The sequence below is a fragment of the Saccostrea echinata genome, unplaced genomic scaffold (genome assembly GCF_033153115.1).
Source record: "Saccostrea echinata isolate AGI-Se365-2 ecotype Australia unplaced genomic scaffold, CSIRO_AGI_Sech_v1 ptg000054l, whole genome shotgun sequence".
Classification (NCBI taxonomy): Eukaryota; Metazoa; Mollusca; class Bivalvia; order Ostreida; family Ostreidae; genus Saccostrea; species Saccostrea echinata.
Window position 1 is genome coordinate 26,898,516 of NW_026889803.1, and position 14,934 is coordinate 26,913,449.

General features: G+C 33.3%; 1 protein-coding gene across 1 annotated transcript; it reads left to right on the forward strand.

Moving 5' to 3' along the window:
• The first annotated feature begins 1,240 nt into the window (after positions 1-1,240).
• On the forward strand, positions 1,241-10,117 carry LOC133205547 (tyrosine-protein phosphatase non-receptor type 2-like). The gene is made up of 9 exons (XM_061341384.1): positions 1,241-1,385; positions 2,215-2,323; positions 3,131-3,225; positions 5,063-5,161; positions 7,054-7,200; positions 7,869-8,078; positions 8,606-8,794; positions 9,081-9,295; positions 9,844-10,117. Exons 1-9 carry the CDS (start codon positions 1,317-1,319, stop codon positions 10,025-10,027), a joined length of 1,317 nt encoding a protein of 438 aa, XP_061197368.1. The 5' UTR covers positions 1,241-1,316; the 3' UTR covers positions 10,028-10,117.
• The last annotated feature ends 4,817 nt before the right edge of the window (positions 10,118-14,934 follow it).

Genomic DNA, 14,934 nt, shown 5'->3' on the forward strand with positions numbered 1-14,934 from the left:
ATTAAATATATACTTGCATACTTTTCACAAGAAATGCTGCCGAGTGTGTATTTTATAGGATGCAGTGATACCCCCCCCCTTCTCATGAAGATTGAATATATAAAGATGTCGAAATAAAAGTGCATAAATTGATGTGTTAATCTTAAACTTTATGCTATGTACTTTTCACAGAGAGCAGGCATTGCTAGAGAAGAAATCTTGGGGAAGTTTTCTTGGGGGTGGGGTATGTGTTTGTTTGTTTATTTTTTTTTGGGGGGGGGGGTCTCTCATCCTTTTTTTAACGGTCATGAAACACATTTACATTTTAAGCCTCTATGAATACCCCTACATTGTGCTTTAAAACCTAAAAACAAAGCAACAACAATAAAACTAAAACTAAAACAAACAACAACAAAAAAACAACAACAACATTTTGACAATGTCTATTTTCCGAGGACATGAATATCCTATTATTTCATGCTTCTAAATTACATTGTGCCAATAACAAAATTAATATTCACATTTGATTGATTTATCCCATTATTGAAAATTATTTGCTATGTGTGTGTGTGTGTGTGTGTTTTGGTTTTTTGTTTTTTGTTGTTTTTTTTTTTACCCAACAAAGCAGGTGCGTGTCATCGTTGAAATTAGAGAAAGTGGTAGCAGCCAGGAAAATATGATACTGTACTGACAATCAGACCTCCCTCCCAAAATCTGTTTAAACCTGAAAACCTTATTTCGAGGGGAAAAGGGGTGCTCACTCCCATTTTCGGGAAAAAATTGATTTAAAAAATCCTGGGAGTGTTCGAGCAAGCGACAAAAAGTGGTGGGGGTATTAGTTAGAATAATCTAACTGTGTCTCGGGTCCGTAGGGCATTTATCATTTTAATGATGGAACATTCTATCTATGGGGGTATAACCTTTGAATGCAAATGTCCATGCACAGGGAGCTTGCTCCCGGTGTGAAAAAAAAAATATTTAAAAATGTTCACCAGCTACTAAAGTAGTTGTTATAACAAATATTTTTTCAAATATTATTTTACATATTGGGAGCAACTTGAGCTCCTGTGGTCCGTGCTCAATTTACAACAAAAGACTATTGTAGTTATTGTAAAAATAAAAGTGAGGCCCGGGGCCCATTTACTCCCCTGCAAAAACAATCTCTATCGTTATACCTAAGAAAACACAAATGTACACACTGAATAAGATCCGGACTTGGGATTTCCGCACATCCTTTAACTGTTATAAATCTCTGCTTCCGGTTAAAATGAAAATGGATTCGCAAAGTATGAACTTCCTGTAACTTTCTGAGAACTTTGGAGCCAACTTTTACCATTATGGGGTCAGAAATTGAGAACGAGTTTATCAATTATGACAAATACAATGCCTGGGGTCCAGTTTATCAGGTAAAAATGCCAAGAACTTTGTCTGAGTGGTCAAACCATCAAGAACAAGACTTCCGGATGGAACAATTTATATAGTTTACTTTGGCACGTTACATATTTCTAGCATGTGGTTTTAAGCACGTCCTGGTTATAAATGTTGAACAAAAATATCTTTTATAAAAGAAAAATGTAAATGTTATGAATGACTATATTATATTCATGTTGCACAGACTTCGATTAGGCCTGTATCATCTGCATTTGGAACTTGTATGAAAACAGATTGGGCAAAATATTTTATTTTGATGAGGTCATCGGGCTAAAATGCATACATATCTGTAGGCGCATTACAGTAATATTCTCTATACTGATGATTCAAATTTCTTTCGACCAAGAAACATTTCGTTTGAAAAAAATGTTCACCTCGCTTAAATCTTACATATATTGTGCTATATTTTAGTATAAAACATTTGTTATTGATAACTTCTTGAAGTTCTACAGTAGCTGACAGATAAGGTTTAACATTTGACAAACAACCTAATTAAAACAAAACGTTAAAGCTTTCAAGAGGAAACATTCTGGAAGTTATTCTTTTAGTTTGCATTGTTTTAAATGTTAGACTTAAAAAATAGATTTTTGAAAAGTTTACCCTGTTTCCAGATTGATTTATGTTTAAGTATGTGGAGGTCAAATATTACAGATAAAATCATTTCCGAACAACCCATAAGTGATGTTTCATGTTAATATAAGTATATGGAAAGTAGGTTTTTAAGGGAGAAAATTCGCATCCCTTTGTTGTTTTCTTTTTACCCCAAAAATGTTTATAAACATCAATTTGAAAAATGTTTTTAAGGAATTAAAAAATGAGGCAGCTATGCAGGCAATTGAAAACGAGTTCTCAACAGCAGAGGCCCGCAATGCAGCCAACAGAAATAAAAACAGATACAGAGATGTTAGTCCATGTACGTTCTATGTTGTTTACTCTATTTAAGATCTACAGTTGAACTTCGATATCTCAAACTCTGATATCTCGAATACCATCAGTATGTCAAAGTGATTTGGAAGTCCCAACTACTTATTCTTTAAGTATTTTACCCCTGATGTTTCGAATCCTCGATTATCTCAAAGTTTTTTCTCGGTCCCATCTAGTTCGAGATAACGAAATTTGACTGTATATAATTTTTAAATACATCTGCCAGGAAGATAATGTTCATGGTTCATTCATTTATAAATTTATCTGTCTCTTAGTAAGCAGCCTTTTGCTGTAAAAATGGGAATATTTACAAACTTGTTAGCAAAGGTGAAGTTTCAATGTAAAGGTTTAACAAGTGATTGAAATTTTGGAGAAATGTGCAGACTGTTTAAAGTATCAAACTTGGGTAAATTACTTGAGAAAATTTATAGATAACAAGGGCTGAACTGAATGTAAATATATACTTCCACATGTAAACATACATGAATTTATAGTGCAATCAAAATTTACTACATTCTTTCTCTTCAACTATTTAAGGGGAAGAAGGACCTTGAGCTGAAAAAATATTGTCATTCAATTTCTTTATTTTTTGTATATAACTTAAATCTTATTTGTTTTAATAAAATGAAAATTTGCATATTTTGAAGTTTGGAAGATTTGTTTATTTATCAAAAAGGAAATTTCAGAAATTGATTTAATTTGTTTTTTAAAAAAAAGTATTTTGTTAAGCTGAATATAATTCTATTTTAACAATTATTATTGTCATTTACTGGAGTGTATTGAATCAAAATTTCAGATGACCATGCCAGGGTTAGACTGTCAAACAATGTGTACATCAATGCAAGTCTTGTGGAAGTTAAACAGGCTAACAGAAAGTATATTTTAACACAGGTAATTATTACTTACACTTGTAAAATACATGTACCATTTAACCATTATGGTGCATTTTCCAGAAGATGTGTTTTTAAGTTTTGTATTAAGTACATGTACATAGTGTAGACTTTATAAGTAACAAACCAGTACATTGACCAAGCTTCCATAGATTTTTATCTAGACATATGTACTGCCACATATGAATAGATGTGGGCCTGTAGCTCACTGGTCTCAAAAAAAATAGGAGTGGATGACCAGAGTTTGGTCGTTCATCAGAATTTTTTCAGACCTGTGAACTACAAATCTGCAGCTAACGTGAATTAGTGTGTTTTCTGGATGGAAATTCAGATTAACAGAAGTTTTTTTTTCAGCAAGTTATTTTCCATGGGGTAGAAGATACTTTTTAGCTCACCTGAGCTGAAAGCTCAAGTGAGCTTTTCTGATCACCCGTTGTCCGTCGTCCGTCCGTCCGTCTGTCTGTCCGTCCATCCGTCCGTCTGTAAACTTTTCACATTTTCAACTTCTTCTCAAGAACCACTGGGCCAATTTTAACCAAACTTGGTACAAAGCATCCTTGGGTGAAGGGGAGTTTAAATTGTTAAAATAAAGGACCAAGCCCCCTTCCAAGGGCAAATAATCAAGAAAAGACAAAAATAGGGTGGGGTCATTAAAAAATCTTCTTCTCAAGAACCACTGGGCCAGAAAAGCTGAAACTTATGTGGAAGCATCCTGGGGTAGTGTAGATTCTAAATTGTTCAAATCATGACCTCCGGGGGTAGGGCGGGGCCACAATAGGGAATCCAAGTTTTACATTGAAAAATGTAGAAAAAAATCTTTAAAAATCTTCTTCTCAAGAACCACTGGGCCAGAAAAGCTGAAACTTATGTGGAAGCATCCTGGGGTAGTGTAGATTCTAAATTGTTCAAATCATGACCCCCGGGGGTAGGGCGGGGCCACAATAGGGAATCCAAGTTTTACATTGAAATATGTAGAAAAAATCTTTAAAAATCTTCTTCTCAAGAACCACTGGGCCAGAAAAGCTGAAACTTATGTGGAAGCATCCTGGGGTAGTGTAGATTCTAAATTGTAAAAACCATGACCCCCAGGGGTAGGGCGGGGCCACAATAGGGAATCCAAGTTTTACATTGAAATATGTAGAAAATATCTTTAAAAGTCTTCTTCTCAAGAACCACTGGGCCAGAAAAGCTGAAACTTATGTGGAAGCATCCTGGGGTAGTGTAGATTCTAAATTGTTCAAATCATGACCCCCGGGGGTAGGGCGGGGCCACAATAGGGAATCCAAGTTTTACATTGAAATATGTAGAAAAAATCTTTAAAAATTTTCTTCTCAAGAACCACTGGGCCAGAAAAGCTGAAACTTATGTGGAAGCATCCTGGGGTAGTGTAGATTCTAAATTGTAAAAACCATGACCCCCAGGGGTAGGGCGGGGCCACAATAGGGAATCCAAGTTTTACATTGAAATATGTAGAAAATATCTTTAAAAATCTTCTTCTCAAGAACCACTGGGCCAGAAAAGCTGAAACTTATGTGGAAGCATCCTGGGGTAGTGTAGATTCTAAATTGTTCAAATCATGACCCGTGGGGTAGGGCGGGGCCACAATAGGTATTACAAGGGGGAAATCGGGTGAAAAACAGCAAGGCCAACGTTACTCAGGTGAGCGTTGTGGTCCATGGGCCTCTTGTTTTAAACTGCCAGATTCTAATAGAAAATAAGAGATTGATAAATACTCTTGAAATTTTGTTATTTGGATTTTTTATGCTTGTTTGATTAATAACTGGTATTAAAACCAAGTACCATAGTTTATTTTTTTTTCCATTATTTTTATTTCTTAGGGCCCTCTAGAAGTGACAGTTTCACATTTCTGGCAAATGGTTTGGGAACAGGAAAGTAAAGCCATTGTCATGCTCAACAAACTGATAGAGAATGGAGCGGTGAGAACAGTTTGTTTTTAAAATGAAAAAAGTGCTTATATCCAGAAATTACAATTTTGAAAAAAAATCTACTTTTTATTATACCCCCCGCAAACGAAGTTTAGGGGGGGTATATTGGAATCAGCTTGTCCGTCTGTCTGTCTGTCCGTCTGTCTGTAGACGAGATTTTGTCCAGACCATTTCTTGGAAACTGTTGCAAGGATTTGTCTGAAAATTTGTACACTTATTAGTCACCATATGAAGGTGTGCACCTGGTATTTTCATCATGATTGGATAATTTTTTGCATTTTACAGGTGTTTTTTTCATTTTTATTATGTGGTTTTGTCCGGACCTGTTCCCTGAGACTATTGCATAGATTTGTATGAAAATTTGGACACTTATTATTTACCATATGAAGGTGTGCACCTGGTATTTTCAACATTATTTGATAATTTTTCTGCATTTTACAGGTGTTTTTTTTTTCATTTTTATTATGTGGTTTTGTCTTGGATCTGTTCCCAGAGACTATTGCATAGATTTGTCTGAAAATTTGTACACTTATTATTTACCATATGAAGATGTGCACCTGGTATTTTCAACATTATTTGATAATTTTTCTGCATTTTACAGGTGTTTTGTTTTGTTTTTTTTTTTTTCATTTTTATTGACTTAGTCATTTCGGGTTCATGTCTAAGGTTTCAGACATAGAATCTAGGACATCTGTACAAAAATGTGAACTACAGCTTAAAACTACTCATTAGAACTAAAAAAAAAATCACAGAGTATTAAAAACAGTTTTTACGTTACACAGCAGATAGTGTAAATCCATTTGTCCCTTGGGAGTAATGAATGGACATGCATCCAGTTAAAGATTAATTAATGACTTCAGTGTGGGAAGCTGTTAGGGCATCTCTGATCAAGCAGGTCTTATCTATATTTCCTGGGAATTGGGCAGAAAGAAATAAAGATCTCTGTTGTCTAAGTCTCTTTATTGTAATTTATGTCTGTCAAAATACATAGTTACTGGAAACAGCCTTTTATTTTTAAAATGAGTTTGATATAAAGGTATTAAGATCAATTTGATTTTGTATAATTAATTGTGATATATTTTTTTCAACAATCAATTTGCAGAGTGTCATGTCTCACAAAGATGACAGATACATGTAGTTGCAAACTATTTTTTCAATGTAATAAAAAACACTGTAATTACTAGTATTGATGTTTTATTAGGCTGCACCTTAGCTTCATTCATTAAAAAAAAATATGAGTAATTAAATTTTCACTCTAAATGTTAAAGCAAATTGTGAACACCTCTCACATCTAGAAAACATTAGTGATTTAGTCCTTCTCTGAAAAACCCAGCGGGAGGTATTTGTCCCTTTTGGACAGTTCTAGTTCATATTCATAATAGATGATAACTGGAGGTTGATACTTGATAGAAATCAGGTTACTGTGTACTTAAAAAAGTGGGCTTTATATTTTAGAGGCTTTGGTGCAGACAACGATGTGCTAATTCATGAATACCACTAAGAAATCATTTATAAATACAATTTATGGCACTGACATGTGTAGCGCTAATTCATGATTTCGCCAACAGCTCCATACTCAGTGATTGCGCTAAATTTTAAATACGCCAATTTATGTACACACACAGTATACCGGTAGATGATTTTCATGATAATTTAAAATCCTAGATAAGCAATCATTTCCTTAATAAGTAATGCTCCCATCTGAGGAACATATTTATTGTGCATTGACCAGTATGGCATCAGATATTGCAAAATATGCAATGAATAAGTCATTTGAAATTATTGCCCCCCCCCCCAAAAATGTACGAGGTTTTCCTTTTGTTCTAATCTACATACGGGTAGTATTCTCACTGTGTAATATGTTTTGACTTGATTCTTTGTAGAGAAAGTGTTATAAATACTACCCCACCAGTGAAGAAGACGATGAAGATGAGATGGAGTTTGAAGATGTGTCACTTAATGTTTCTGTTGTCAGGGAAACACAGCTGGACTATTATATAGAAAGAATCTTACTTTTAAAGCATATAGAGGTAGGGAATGGAATTTTGTTGTCATTTGTAGGGCATTCCTGTGCCTTAGACATGATGATAAGCCTGGCATGTTTGTGCCTCCTCTAAACTCAGTGAAAATATTTATTTACATTGAAATACACCATCTGTAAATATTTTTTTTTAAATCACAACACATGTCATATGAGTGAAACTTAATCCAGAGAAAAATGCTTTTTTGATTGAGTTCATTGTAAAATCAATTTTGATGCACTATCTAAATTTTTTACAGTGTGCACATGTGATTTAAATTATTTCATATCTTTTAAAATTCACTGATTTGTGCAACACCATGTAAATTTAAAGGTAATAGTCAAGCCCAATGATAATCGATAAATATCCTTGAAAACTGATTTACCGGTAACTTTTTTTCACTCTGTTGTTAATGTTTGCTTGTTTTGTCCTTCATCTCAAATGGGGGTACATGCACATGTATTTACAAAATACTTGTACCTGTATAATATCCAAAAATACTTTTGTCAAAGTTTAATTGGAGCAGCATTACTGTCAATACATCTGAAGGAAAATAATGCAAAGCAAAAGTTTTCAAGTATGTATAAAGTGAGTAGTTTGCTTTGATAACAATAATAGATATTGGAAAGAAATTCATAATTTTAATGCTCTTGAAAAAGTTTTTTTTTAATTTATAGAGTGGAGAATCTCGAGAGGTCATTCATTACAATTACACACACTGGCCAGATTTTGGAGTCCCCCAATCACCTTTAGTGTTCCTGAATTTTCTGATGACTGTCCGACAGTCCGGAGCCCTGGAGGCAAATGTTGGCCCAGCCATCATCCACTGCAGTGCAGGCATTGGGAGATCAGGGACATTTTGTCTCGTAGATTCTGCTCTTGTTATTGTGAGTGAACGTGTACAAATAACGCAGCCTTATCTATCATTAGGTGGTTTACTGTATTTTCTTATGTGTTATAAGGAGTAGAAATTTAGGTTGATTTGATTGAAGATACATTCAGGTTGATTTGATTGAAGATACCCGGTACATGTATTTTTGTTGGGTGTCAATAAACAATTGGGATAAGAGACAAGTTCAATAATTCAAATTGGCTTCTACTACATGTATCTTACCCCCTATGGTATTAAAAAGCTATCATTCATCTTGGTACTGGAGACACTATCTCATTCTGTCAGCAGAAATAAATTCTAGATTTATCTTTTTAGTGCATAGCATAGCTCAAAATGATTTCAATATCTTTAAAAAATATGGACTTTAAATCTTCCAGTTCAGTCTTTCAAAGATGGAGATTAGCCACAAACATTACTCTCATGCAGCTAAGAGGAATGGGAGAGTAGCAGTATAGCCCATTGATTTCTTTTCTGTGTTGTGTGTAATACATTTGAGATAGATACACTATTTTCTAATTACAGATTGAAAAGACTCAAGATATGAACTCAATCGATGTGAGAAATTTACTACTGGAAATGAGAACATATCGCATGGGACTGATTCAAACAGCTGACCAACTGCGCTTTTCCTATCTTGCCATTATCGATGGAGGACGCAGAATATTGTCCAACGGAAATTCAACGCTGGATATTTTATCAGATTATCTTGATGTGAGCAACATTTTTTCTTTGTGATCTTGCAGAATTGCAATCCAACAGTCTTTTCTAATGTGGGTTTCAATTTTGGGTACAGGGATTTAAGCTGACAATTATAATGAATACTGACTGCCATTAATAGTTTGTCACATAAGTGTTTGATTAAGTAGTGCATCTCATGACCAAAGAGGTATGTAAAAGTATGTACAACTGCATTGTCTGTTGAACATTAGTTGGTATGTGTGTTTCTACCACCCATGTTGACATGTACATCTTATGGATGTGTATATAAATATTTCAGCAAAGCAGCAAAAAAGAAGACAGCCCTCCCCCACCCCCACAAAGGACCACAAGTTTGCCAGTGGATAGACATCCCCCACCCCTTCCCCCTCGAAGTCCGGATCTGAGGAAAACGGAGGAGAAAGAAGAAGAAGAGGAAGAGGACTATGAAAATCAACGAATTTCACCCAAAGACACCGAGGAGTTAATTCCCGAGAAAAAGGAAGAGGAAAACAGGTACAATATGTGTAACTAATAACTATAGGATGTTAGTTCCTTTTATATATGTCTTAGATAAAATTCATAGCATTTAACGTGCATGAAGGGGTATCAGTGTTTCTCCTCTCAGGAATTTTAAAAGTACACAAGTTGCCATTTATTGATGTTTTTGACAAGGGAATAAAATAAATTTACTTGTTTCTTTATTCAGACAAAATAGAAGTCTGCTTGAAATATTATGAAGCAAAACTTCCACTTTTCTTAGTGTATGAGTTAAGAAATGAATAGGAAGTAGTTGCTGCTTTTTTAAATTTTTGTTTTGTTTTGTTTTGTTTTTTTTTGGCAGTAAAATGAAATAATGGAATAAAAACTTATTGAAATTTACCGTAATAATGAAAATTAATGAAGTAATAAAATGGACCACAAGAAGTTTTTTAATTTGAAAATAAAAAAAAAAAGCGAAACCCCAAAGGCTCTATACATTGGTGGTAAATCCTTTAGTCTACATGACTACACTTACTTGTAATTTACATGAATAGAGACTTTGACGTTTTTGTTTCCAACAGTACTTTCCGAAGGAGAATTCAGAGAGAGGAACGCAGGCAGAAGACGCAAAATCAAATAGACAGAATGAGAGAAAAACAAAGAAAAAGTGAATTGTGGAGAAACAGACGATCCTATTTAGCTCCAGTGGCTATAGGAATAACATTATTAATCGGCGGATTCTTTCTCTATAAATATTATTTCTGAACTTATGATTTATGCAAATAACAAGTTGATGACATCAAGTTTGTTTATTTAGATCTTTTTTTCTGAAGTTTTTTTTTTTTTTTTTTTACACAATCACTAGTAAATATTTTGGTCATGCTGTTTTAAGTTATTAATACCTCAGAGCAATACATGTATTGACTTTATATATATATTTTTATTCATGCTGAGTGATGTATATATATACATTGACCTTTATGTCCTTTATAAGCCATACCCTGAACAATTATTCTTTAACCCGAATGTTGTTGAAAGTTCCATGAATCTGGACACAGTATATCCCCCTGGTACATATGCAAGTTGTACATGTATTTGATTGCTAGTTACAGAAACATATAAATGTTTAAATTGACACTGGATTGGAACTGTTTCATATGGACAAGTACCATTAGTTTGTACTTTACTAAATCTTTATGTATATTTTGGAATGTACTTGGTCTGTACTTACAGTAATGTGGGAAAAAAAAGCATGTAATAAAATCATGAATAGTTGCTGAGAACAAACTGATTTCCTCTATGATCGATATGTACCAGGGGTTTTATTTCTGTTGTCTCTTGTTACATATTCTCATGTAAGACCCCCTGTCTATTTGAGTTTTTACAATTTCTTATGGGATTTACTTGAAATGCACCAGATTTTTTTCCCATAGGGTTTTTCAATTTTTCTGGAAAGAGAGAGAAGAGAGTTTGTTTTATGACATCAACAAAATATTTTAGTGGGGGCATTTCCATAATTCACATTTCCATATATACACAAATTATATTTCAATAATTTTTCACAATACATGTATCAGTTGTAAATCTTGGGTTGGGGGGGAGGGGGGGGGGGGAATATCACTTACAAGTATTTTACAACTCTCATCAGATTACCACAGATTAAGAATATTTTTCAAATTGTTATTGGGTTGTCATATAAATAATTTATATTATAATTTAGAGAAAAGAAAAATGGAAATAATACAAATAAAGAGAACTGCAATTAGTACATCTTGTTAAGTAGATTGGGGTGAATTAGCATGTATATCATGTATATCTGTACAGAACAAAAGAAAATTATTAAGGTGGGGAGGGAAGGTGTTATATTGTGAGGTTTGCTTATCTTCTAGTAACAGGTTTAATCTCAGACAAGTTTCAGGGTATGCTTGTCCAGATTGTTTTAGTTACCAGTGCTGTGAATGTGGAAATTTATGTGTGTTGTTAATTTTGTAATGAGTGGCAAAAACTGCACAATTGGGATTATTTCTGTGATGCCAGGATAATGCATTCTTAATGCTGCGTAAGATATATATAAAAGACACTGGCACTTGTTGGGAAATATATATGTGATGTATGTCACAGCCCTTAATGTAATGTGCATAACTGCATGTTTATTGTAAATTAGCCCCACATTTAACATTTCCACATTTATGGTAGTTATTGCCAAAACTTTGTTATTTTTTTAGAGTTCAGTAATTGAACAAAAAAAAATATTTTAAGAAAGATGTAATCATCCATCATTTGCCATTGCATGCATTTATACTTATGGGAAAATCATGTATGAACTTGTCTCAAAATATTGTTTGACCAGCATGATATAGCACCAATATGGAAGTTTTGAACCTTTGTCCCTGTTTTGGGATGCCATGCCACTTGAACGTCACCGATGACATTTCTAGTATTATATCAACATAATTAAACATATTTTTCATATCACATCAGTTTTTGTTTTCATTTTTTTTGAGAATTTAAAAGAAAGCACTCCTGAGAGTGTTTGAGAGCATTGCCCATTGGGCTGTGTATTTATTATATACCATACCAGGCTAAGGCTACCTGTAACTTACCAAGGAATCTTGTTATCTTCTACAATATTTTGGTTGCTTGTGATCAGTTTCAAGGTAGTCAAAATGACTTTTATGAATAAAATATGCATTGATAGAACTTGTCTGTTGTTACCAAAAACAGTTGAAGGTTTTGTACCTTAGAATATTGCATTAAATTGGTCTTTGATTCAAGAAAATGTAGTAGAAAGCAATATTTATCAAGCTAATTCTGGGAATTTATATCCACTGCATAAGGACAGAAGATTATTTGTGATATTATCCAGAAACAATTGTAACAGTATATAAGTTTGTGACCTTGACCTTTGATCCTTCACCTCCAGTTTTAATTGGGGTCATGCAATAGACAGTATTAAAGTGACTGTTAAACCATTTCATTCCATATTTGAATTTGTGACCTGACCGTTCTCCTTTTGAACTCAAAATTAATAGAATTAAAGTCTTTAAACAATATTGAGTAATAACATAAAATTTCAGTGCAAAAGCTAAAGGTGTTTAGAAATATCATCTAAAACTAAAGTGTGGTAAGAGAGGAACTCTGTTGCTTTCAGGGCCAAAATGTCCTTGAAGACGGTGAATTGTGAATTATAAAGTATCATATTTGACTTTGGAGTCTCATACTTGCTACAGATATGCTAGATGGCCAGTGAAAAAAAAATGTTGTAGATACAATTATGAAAGACTACGAATTTCCCTTGCTGCAGAGTTGATTGATGGACAGAGATCCTCGCAGAGGAAGAAGCATGTCATTAGTAGGGTTAATTAGATCAAAAGTCAAGTTGAAGGTCAGGGACAAATTTGGTCAATAGTTTGACCATGTTGATTTAAAACTGATATATACTCGTAAAATATACTGGTAAGCATTTACTTAATTTTTATCCTTTGACTACATCATCCTTATGTTTGAGAACTATGACTTTGAGTCAGGTTCATGACTCACCAATGTAGGAAACTTTTATCAGGGACCTATATACTAAGTATATAGGTCCCTGCTTTTATATAATTGATATGTGATATTGAACGTTTCTTGTTGTATTTTGAGAGGCATTTTTGGAATATTACTTTCAACAAGTAGTAATTTTGTTTCTTTCTTTCTTTCTTTCATTTATTTCATTTTTTTAAATTTTATTTCATTAATATTATATACAATTTTCTAATTTATTTTTCTATTATTTATTTGTTTGATTTTTTGTAAATTCTATTTTATAGAGGGCGGAGCCCTCTCACGGGCCCGAAGGGCCCGTGAGAGCGAAGCTCTCCCTATAGGTAACACGTATGTATATAAAATATACAGAATTCTATTGAAAACTATATTTTTATTACAATACCTATGGAACTGAGAACCTTGTCGCCAATATGGCGTCCATAGTCTTTTCCATCTTGAATCTCGTGACGAATTCCCGCATAAACGAGATGTTTGTGAATCGTAACTTTAATTCCAATCCTGTGTTAATGAAGTGTAATCATTTCCAATAACCCCAAACACCCTTACAGTACATATCCTTGTTACTTTCGTTTTCGATTAACTCGAACTCAATCGTCATAAATCCGACATGTGACGTCATTCACTGACTGAATCAGCGGACACTGCCGACTTTTAACGACTTGCCATAATTGATATTTCATTTGCGTACTCTCTTTTTAATACGTGTTTATTCAACTACTCATAAAATCATACCAAAATTTTGAGGTACTTAATAATAAACTCGGTTTCAAGAATTTCTGTGACGTCACTGTCTAGACTGCGTACATGTAAACGCCGATATGCACTATGGAGGGGCGGATCTTTCTGTGGCCCCTTTCAACAAAAATCTTACAGCTTTAGGAAAATAAATCTTTGTTAATAAAGTATAATTATTACTAATGTCTTAAGGATTATTCTCCACACATAATCAAAATATGAGATTTTTGTGACCTACAAAGCCTATAATTTTCCTCTCAAGAATTAAAAAAAAATGTTTTAATGGTAAAATATTTTGGGAAATGGACTCAGAAGGGGAGGAGGTTTATTAGGAATTCGAATTATTTATCTAAGATTTTTTTTCTTCTGTTTTGGTTTTTTTTTTTCCTGATCGTTAATACATGTGTTTGTATAAACATTTGAAGGTATAGGGTCTGTCTTCATCGTATTTTTCTTTGTAGTTAATTCATGTTTTTTTTCATCTGTTTTATCATATTATTTTAATGTGAGATAATCTTTGATAGCACTCTCAGAGTCCCTGAAGCTTACCAACAAAAGAAATTGTTTTACAGGTCTGAAGCTCAAACTACCACAGATGACTGAAATATATTCAAAATTAGATATTTTGTCTGACCAAACACGTTCCATATATAGATAAATTTGAACAAAACAAAGATAGGGTTGACGATTTCAAATTGTTGTTTTAAAAAGTAATGAAATATAGAATGGAAAATTTATTCAACAAACTTGGACCCATAGTGGATTGCGTATTATGATCGTGTAAAATCAAAAGCTATACAGTCTACATGTGACTGTAAATAAATATATACAAACGTATATGATCTCTATTTTGCAGCAGTTAAATGGTATAATATACTTGTATAAACTTACACTGTGCTGCAAAAACATGTGACGGGCATTTTTACTTAAAAGTTTTCTATTCTGATGTTATCTTGGCTTAATGAAACAGCAAATACAGAAATCTTCATTTGATATTATCCATAGTAATCCATGTATATACACTGTAGGTCAATGTTATTTACTGAGCAGTATAAAAAAGATCTTATATTTTTAAAAAAATATTATTACAGCAAATATTCTAAAAATTAGGAAGTGTATGTCATCTTCTCATGAAATACAATATCCTTAAATTTTCTTTCCTTTCGTGAAATTCAACATATTATACTAGTATTTTTTCAAAATATGCCGATCCTTTTATTTATTGTGTGGACTGGATAGGGGTGTTAACAATTCATCAATACATAAAATAAGTACATGTATCAATATTCTCTTCGATACTTCCCAGAAATGTACAGTTCACAAGTTTGATTTAAAATTACAGAATTTGAATAAGTATGGCAAATTACACTAAAAGTTTTCTTTCTTCCAGA